Source organism: Callospermophilus lateralis, chromosome X, assembly GCF_048772815.1.
Source record: "Callospermophilus lateralis isolate mCalLat2 chromosome X, mCalLat2.hap1, whole genome shotgun sequence".
NCBI classification, from domain to species: domain Eukaryota; kingdom Metazoa; phylum Chordata; class Mammalia; order Rodentia; family Sciuridae; genus Callospermophilus; species Callospermophilus lateralis.
The window spans coordinates 123,674,227-123,682,370 of NC_135325.1; the positions used below are offsets into that span (position 1 = coordinate 123,674,227).

Consider the following 8,144-nt stretch of genomic DNA (forward strand, 5'->3'; position numbering starts at 1 on the left):
CAAAATACCTTCATTGCAATGCCTAGAGTTGTATTTGATGAGCTCACTGGGGACTAGGGCCTGGCTGAGGTGACACCAAAAAAATATGTAGTGGTGTAATCTACTTGTAGGGAAACTGAGAGAGAATTGAGACTTAAACCAAGATTGCAGGGCCTAGGCTCCTGTGGCTACAGTAGTCCCCTCCCCTCTTTTTTGCTCTTGGATCTCATAGTTCCTGACCAGGCTAACTCAAATCAGGACAAGGGCATCTCCCTTTCCCAGGAACTTCAGACTGGGGGAGGCAGGACATGGTGTGTTCTACAGAGAATCCCTTCTGATGGAGTGATGTGGCCTGGATTATTGGCCAGAGCTGGACTGACAGAAGCCATGATACACTTGGGACTTCACCCTGCTTTGGCCACTGACTGACTGACAGATCCTGTGCCAGTCTCTGCCTCTTTTTAGAAATGATGGAGTTTGAACCCCAGTAGTCCCCCAACCAGCCAAATCAAAGGTTGTTGAACCACAGCAGTTCTCATAAGCAAAGGCCCTGAGCTGTATCTCTTCCCCTAAATTGCTTACAAAGTAGCAACAAAGAAGGACATAGCAGAGTCAACAAGGTACAGTAGGAACATAAAGTGCCTAGTCCAAGGTCTGAACCCAGGAAGGGAGTCTGGCTCCACCCGCCTTGTCAGGGTATATCTTCCTTGAGCTCTCGCCCCTCGAAGAGGTGATTCTCCAGGCGCTTCCTCTGTGCCCTGAACCCTGTGAATCTTTAGCCATAGCTTCAAGTGAGTAACTGGTGGTGATGGCAGGAGGGCCCCCTAGCATGAAGGAGGAGATAGAAATGTGCATAGCTGAAGAAGTGGGGCCTGGAAGCCATGGTAAAACTCAAGAGCAACTGGTGATAGCAGGTGAGGATCCTTTAAAATGTCCCCTAGCATATATAGACCATGTATTCATCTACACTTGTGCTCATTTGTGTTGGAGAAGGTACATGTGCCTCTGGGTGTGCTTTTGTGCATATATGTGTGTGTGTTTGCATGCATGCATACTTAGATGTTGTGTCTGGGTTTTGGAGTGTTTGTGTTGGTTACAGGGAACTGTGGGGAAAGTGATAAATAGATGATGATATAAGTCTTTTGTAGCCCAAGAGAGAGGAGAGTGCAAACAATATGTATGGTTTCTCTGACTCCTTCCATCTTAGGCACCACTGTGTCTATTGCAAAATATTTGGAGGGCTTAATTTTTAAAAAATAAATCAATTAATTCTGTCTCTGAATCCTCTCTTGTTTTTTAGTCAAATCCAAATCATGCAATGTAGAAGATGCATTCAGGGCCTCCTTAACATATTGTCTGCTCTGGCAATGTTTGTCCAGTGCGCAAGTTCCCCCCCCCCAACCATCCACCCCTGCAGTTGTGTTTGTTCTTAAAACATCTCAAGCTGTTTCTCCTCACAGCCTCTGTGCTCCCTGTTCCCTTGGTCTGCTCTTTTCCTCAGTTCTCAATTCCCCATGTTTGGTTCTTTTCAGATCTGTTTCCAGTCTCTGTATCAGTGCTGACTCCTACTTTTCTAGAACTTTCTTTTTCTTTCCACTGTGTTACCTGTTTTGTCATTTATGGAGCCATCATTTCTCTGAATTTGTACTGATGGGTTGTTTTTTGTTGTGTACTTCCCACTCGCTCTTATACACAAGCAGATGGTTCATTGATGTCTGGGATCTTGCGTCTTGCTCTTTGCTTACTCTGTCTAGTAACCTAGGCCAAAACTTGGCCTTCAGTATATCATTATTGAACTTTTGAACAGATGAATAAACAGGTCTGGGATCAGTAGTGGTGAATGGGTCTTGAGTGAATCTTAAGAACTTTGGGGGCACTGTCTTCTTTCTGGTATGTCTTAACACCCAGGAAGCCTGGGCATAACTTCTATGGGTGTTCTTGAGGGTCTCTGTTCTTCTCTTTAGAAATGATGGAGCATGGATCCTGGTCACTAGGTGCTCCCCAGAGGCGACAGAAGTTGGAACCAAAGGCTTCTGGTTCTTCTGCAAGCCAAACAGTTTGGACTATGGGTGCCACCCGGCCCAAAAAATTGGTACTGTCTGGGATTTGGACACATGGTGACTGGGTTGGGGTTTTCAGTACTGGTTATAGAGGCTTCTGCCTGACCATGGTAAATAAAGAAGGGCCAAAAGTTGGCCCTCCATATCCACAGATCCTGCATCTGTGGATTTAACCAACAATGGATGGAAAATATTTGGAGAAAAAGGCATCTGTACTGAACACAAAGGCTTTTTTGTCATTATTCCCTAAACAACACAAGGACTATTTACACAGCATTTAGATTGTATTTGGTTTTAGAAATTATGTGGAGATGATTCAAATTATGCAGGATGATGTACATAGAATTTATGTAATTATATCATTTTATATACGGGGCTTGAGCATCCACTGATTTTGGTATCCATGGAGGAAGGGGAGTCCTGGCATTTTCACTGTGGGTGAGGGAAAGTTTTAGAAAAATGGTTGCTATACAGTAGCAAGAGTTACTAGAAAAAGGCAATCAGGTTGAAGGAAAGGGAGAACTGATTGTTACAAAGAATCAAGTTTTGCCTTCAGTTTTCTAAGCTATATTCACCTTGGGTGAGGAAGTTTAGAAAAATGGTTTTGTTACAGTGTTGCAAAGATTACTGGGAAAAGACAACAAGGTTGGAGAGGGAGTGAAAACTGACTGTTCTAGGGCATTTCCTGAATCTTGGAATTCTGTAGCCAATCTTTTCACATACACTGTGGGGTGATGGAATATTCTAGAAAAATGGCAGCTACATTGTTGCAAAAAGAGGCAGCCATTTTTCAGAGGAAGGAGCCATGACTGTTATAGGATATAGCTATAGGATTGGTTAAATTTATAACCAATCCTGTCAGCTATATTTGGATGAGTGAGGGAATGCTTTCAAAAAGTGTAAGTAGTTATACTTTAATAAAAGTTACTGAGGGGGCTGGGGTTGTGGCTAAGTGGTAGAGCACTTGCCTGACATGTGTGAGGCCCTGGGTTTGATCCTCAGCACCACATAGAAATAAATAAATAAAATAAAGGTCCAACAAAAACTAAAAAATAAATTTAAAAAAGTTACTGAGAGAAGGCATCAAGTTTGCAAAGAGGGAGATCTGGTTTCTAGGTAAAGGATTACAAGGCTGAAATGGTTCAAGCTCTGGTGAATAACAAGAAAAGGGCCTTCCAGGTCAGTGATTTTCTGAAACAAAAAATAAGTTAGAAATATTAAATTTGCTTTCTGGGTCTAAAAACTGAAGCCAAATTAAGTTGCTCCAGGAATCCAGGCTTTAGGAAGCCACTCATGATACCGAGACTGAGGGGGATATAATAGCAGGATTAGTGAACATTAAGCCATAGGGCTAGAGGAGGGCAATGCTGAAGAATTAGAAATGCAATTTAGAAGTCTAGAATTAAGAACTCTAATTTATTAATCCTATTCATTCATTCATCTGCTTACTTTAGAATATGATGATTAATAGAATGGTTGGTGCCTCTGGGAAAATCCCAATATGCAAGTTAAAAAAATTAATAATACTATCCTGCTGATTTGGGGAGGAAAGTAGTGTTCCTTAAAAACATAAGGAACATGTTTAAAAACATGTTTAAGGAACATAAGGAAAATAAGAATAACAATTTTTGACGTAATTAACAAGGAAGTTGGCATGTGTTTCAATTAATAGAATTTCCTAGTCTTAATCATATATATATATATATATATATATATATATATATATACACACACACATATATATGTAATATATATAATATATATCTTTTTAAAAAATATTTTTAGTTCTAGATGAACACACAGTATCTTTATTTTTATGTGATGCTAAGAATTGAATCCAGTGCCTCACACATGTGAGGCAAATACTTTTTTACTGAGCTACAGCCCCAACCCATATATATCTATATATTTATATCTATCTCTCTCTCTATATATATATCTTATATTTTATAATGTATACCCAAAAAGTAGTTCTAAAATTAAAAATAAAAAACAAGGGGCTGGGGTTGTGGCTCAGTGGTAAAATGCTTGCCAAACATGTGCGAGGCACCGGGTTTGATCTTCAGCACCACATAAAAAATAAATAAAATAAAGATAGTGTATCCAACTACAACTAAAAAAATTTTAAAAAACCCAACAATACAGGGGCTTGGGCTGTGTAGCTTAGTTGTAGAGTGCTCATCTAGCACATGTGAGGCCTGGGATTTGATACCCAGCACCACATAAAAATAAATAATAAAAATTTTGTGTCCATCTACAACCAAAAAATATTTTTTAAAAACAAACAGACAAAAAATACAAATAACTTTTAGAACAGTTATACCCATCACATGAAGTGGTCACAATACAAGGTATCAAACAGAAGGTATTGTTAAATTAATTGCTATTATATTGATGTATTGATAAACTACATTGCCTCAAACAGAACATCTGGCCACCAATCACTCATATTTACTTTGTCTTCAAATTCCTCAAAATTTTCTTTTTGTCTTCCTGATTCCACTCTATAGGAAAATTACAGGGGTAGTCTGGAGATTCTTTAAGAAGATGACTGTAAGCAAATCTACTTTGTAGTCCTGGGATTTCTCTCACACTCAGTGTCATTTTCATGCTATTTTGAAGTTTCTTAAGAAGATCAAATATTATTAATATAAACAACTGTTCACAAAAAGTCACTGCAGTATCTGTGCACTCCTTTCGAAAAAAATACATTTTGAATTATTGCAACTAATGGAACCTAGAAGAAAAGCTCCTAAGAAAGCTCTTTTCATGGAAATGGCCTTTCATTTTAATGTTGTTACCTAAGAGCACATCTTTCCAAGGTGTTAGGTGAGCTGCAGTTGTCTGTTCATTTCTAAGAATGAGGCCAACAGAAGTGCTAGCCCAGACCTTGGCACAGCTGGCTGAGGCCTGCCAAGTGGTAGGTTGTACTGCAGCAGGGCAAGTGCCAAGACAAAGAGAGTTTTATTTTGTGGCACTGACACCCCAGGCTTCCTGTTCATTTGGTTCAGGTTTTGGCTTGGGGATGAGTGTCTGGCTGCCAGCCAGGTGGAGAGAGAAGGGTAGATGACTGTTTCATACACAGAACTTTAGTTAATGTTCCTGTTTTCCACCTCTGTTCTTGAGACACCCCCCACCAGTTGTCCTTGCAGCCTCCAGGCCTGGGTACTGCCTGCCAGCCAGCCTCTCCAGTTGGCAGCGCCCCATCTGTTTCCCATCCACGCCCAGGACTGCTTGTCTGCTGGTTTCCTCCATGGGCACTTTCTGCATTCAAAGTTTTGTTAAGCTCTTTCACTTCCTGTTGTTATCTTTCTTATGGGATTGTACTGTTTTACTGCTTTCACTGTTGCTTAGTGAAGTCTTAAGAGGAAGCAGTATGAGAGGCATATAGTATAATGGCTAAGAGCACAATCTCTGGAGAACAATGTCCTAGGCTCAGATTATTGCTCTATTACTTACTAGTTGTGTAACTTGGGCAACTTGCTTAATCTCTCTGTGATTCAGTTTCTTCATCTTTCAAAATAAAATAATAACACCTGTTTCATGAGGTTGTGATGAGGATTCAATGACTTGCTATTGGTAAGGGTTTAGAAGGTGGCAGGGTCCCTAACAGGCAGAAAAAGTGTGGAAACCTACAGCTATGATTGAGCCCAAGGCAAGCCTGCCACCAAAAGCCACATTCTGCTTCTTCACCCCACAATGTTCTTCAAAGCCATCAGATAACCTTGACCTCAAACATGCACTTGGGGACTCAATAGCAGATGGATGAAAACGAAAGCTCCAGGAATGGCTGGCCTCACTTAGGGAGGGAATCTGTGGCTTCCCAGTAGCCAGAGTGCTGGCCTTAGCTCCCTTTCTTCCCATGTGTCCTTGAGAGTGAAGGCACCTTGCCAGGCCTCAGTTCACGTTCTCCTTCAGTAAGTTGTTTGGATTCTCAAGTAATGTTTGCCTATAGAAGTTCTGGCAGAGGACACTGTCACTGTTCTTCCCTCACCACAGCCTTCAAGGCCAGGGCTTCTGAGGAACATGGTGCAGATAGGGGTGCCCAGGCTTTCTCAGTAGTCTAAAGTGGCTTGCCCTTGATTCCAGAGGGTCAGGCACCACATGACCCACATGGGATACACCATCAGATCTTGGCAAAGTGTGGGAAGCTGCTTAGGTGGAACCAGCAGATGACTTGGAGTGACCCTTGTTTCTTGTAGGGGCACCAGTTGCAGAAGCCCAGAATGTCACGAGAGACAGTGCATGGCAGTGCCCATCCCCAAGAGTATCCAGGCAGCTTGCAAGGCATGAGGTTCCATTATGAACGGTAAGAGCTGCACCTTGAGTGCTCCAGGCAAGGACCAGTATGGGCAGAGAGCCTAGTGAGCAGCCTGGCCAGGAAGGAGTGTGGTTGCTTGAAATATTGGGGTTCTGTTGCCTCCTGGCCTTGGAAACCTACATTCACTCTTTGGCAGCCTGGACTAGGCTGACTTCCAGCCTTCCGGCCCTCTTTACCACAGGCTGGTAGAGTCACTGTTCAAGAAGTTCCTGGCCTGCTTCCTCTCCTGGATTTCCTCTCTGCTAGGGCCTCCTTAGTGCCATCAGAAACTCTGATTCTCTGTGTTTTGCTTTTCCCTCAGCAACTCAGATGCAGGTATGGCGGCAGAGATTGGCCTGGAAGAGCTCAATGGACTGGAGATGGAAATCATAAGAAGACAGGTGAGCTTTTGCCCTACCAGACCCACATGGCAGGTGCAGGTGGCAACATGGTGCCTGAAGGTAGAGAGCTATAAGCAAAGCCACACCTTTGATTTCGCATAGCCCTTAAAATCATCTTCACCTATAGCATCCTGAGGTGAGGTGAAGCTGGACTCTATTCTTTTCCTCCAAGGCCCACTGCCTCTTGTGTTCCAGCTTGATGCTTACCCTTGAAACTAAGCTCTGTCTCTGAGCTGTGGCAAGGGAATCAGGGAAGAGGAAAGGGGGAGCAGCAGGAAATGGAAGCATGTAAGAGCAATGCCAGACAGTGGTGCTGAGAGGTCAGCAGAGGGGTAGCCTCAGCTGCAAACCAAGCTCAGGTTTTGTTAGAAAGGAGTCCCAGGAGTGGGAGAAGGAGGTTGGATGAGCACCTGTCCTGGTGACCTTCTTAGGCTCTGAGGTCCTCTCTCTGGTTCTGTGACTGCAGCCACACATGCCCACCCCAGGAGGAAAAGCCACTTTCTTCCTGAGCTCACCCTGCTATAGTGGGGGCAGGCTGGCCTCTTGCAGAGAATTGGAGTGAACACACACACACACACACACACACACACACACACACAGAGAGAGAGAGAGAGAGAGAGAGAGAGAGAGAAGGAAGCTGGCCCTGGGTCCTGCTAGGTCATGCCAGGCTGGCTGCTTCTCACCCAGGGGCACTTGGGCCTGCTAAAGGGTAGCAAAACTACTTCTTAATAACTTCACACTCCCCTCTGCCCCCACTGGCATGCCTCTAGCTTTCTGGAAGAGCCTTGCTCACCAGCTTTACTTTTGGTCCCTCTATAGCTGCACATGATCACTGGACGCCTGCGTGCCCTCGAGGACCAGGGCGCCACCTGGCGGCACAGGGAGGCTGTGTTCTTCACCATGCTGGTGTCTGCCTGCATCGCCAACCTGTGGCTATGGATGCGCCAGTGATGCTTCACAGGCACTTCAGCACAGCCAGAGCCTCTGCTCCCTCCCCTCGTCCCTTTTCTCCCAGAGCTGCCTTGTCCCAGCCTCCTTCCAGCCTCTAGGTAGGATCAGGGAGGTTCTAGCTGCTGGAAGCCGGAGGAAGTCTGCATGAGCTGAGATGTGCCGTCTTGGAGGGAGAGGAGAGAGTGGCATCTGCTCCTCTAGCAGCACCAGTGGCAGGCACTACCTGCTTGCTTGTGAGGGCTCCCTGGGCCTTGCCTCGGTGGCTCCAGCTTCCTGCCTGCTCTGTTCCAACCTCTGTGGCAAGGTTTGCTTCGGCTTTCTCCCCTGTTCTTCCATTAGTATGCAGGGCTCCACACAAAGAACATGCTCAATAAAATTCTAATGGCAACAGTGAAACCTGGTGCTTGAAGTTCTTATATACATGACTCATTTGTGCCAGTAGTGGGAAGGTGC

General features: G+C 44.2%; 1 protein-coding gene across 1 annotated transcript; it reads left to right on the forward strand.

Moving 5' to 3' along the window:
- The first annotated feature begins 787 nt into the window (after positions 1-787).
- On the forward strand, positions 788-7,691 carry Fate1 (fetal and adult testis expressed 1). The gene is made up of 5 exons (XM_077106290.1): positions 788-893; positions 1,944-2,071; positions 6,242-6,348; positions 6,662-6,740; positions 7,560-7,691. The coding sequence occupies exons 1-5, from the start codon at positions 788-790 to the stop codon at positions 7,689-7,691; spliced, it is 552 nt and encodes a 183-aa protein (XP_076962405.1).
- Positions 7,692-8,144: the final 453 nt, after the last annotated feature.

Excerpts from the sequence above, each read along its gene's own strand:
- Fate1 (XM_077106290.1), top strand. The coding sequence starts at position 788 with ATGGCAGGAGGGCCCCCTAGCATGAAGGAGGAGATAGAAATGTGCATA. Across the intron at positions 6,349-6,661 it reads ATGAGGTTCCATTATGAACG|CAACTCAGATGCAGGTATGG; the intron begins GTAAGAGCTGCA and ends CTTTTCCCTCAG. Across the intron at positions 6,741-7,559 it reads TGGAAATCATAAGAAGACAG|CTGCACATGATCACTGGACG; the intron begins GTGAGCTTTTGC and ends GTCCCTCTATAG.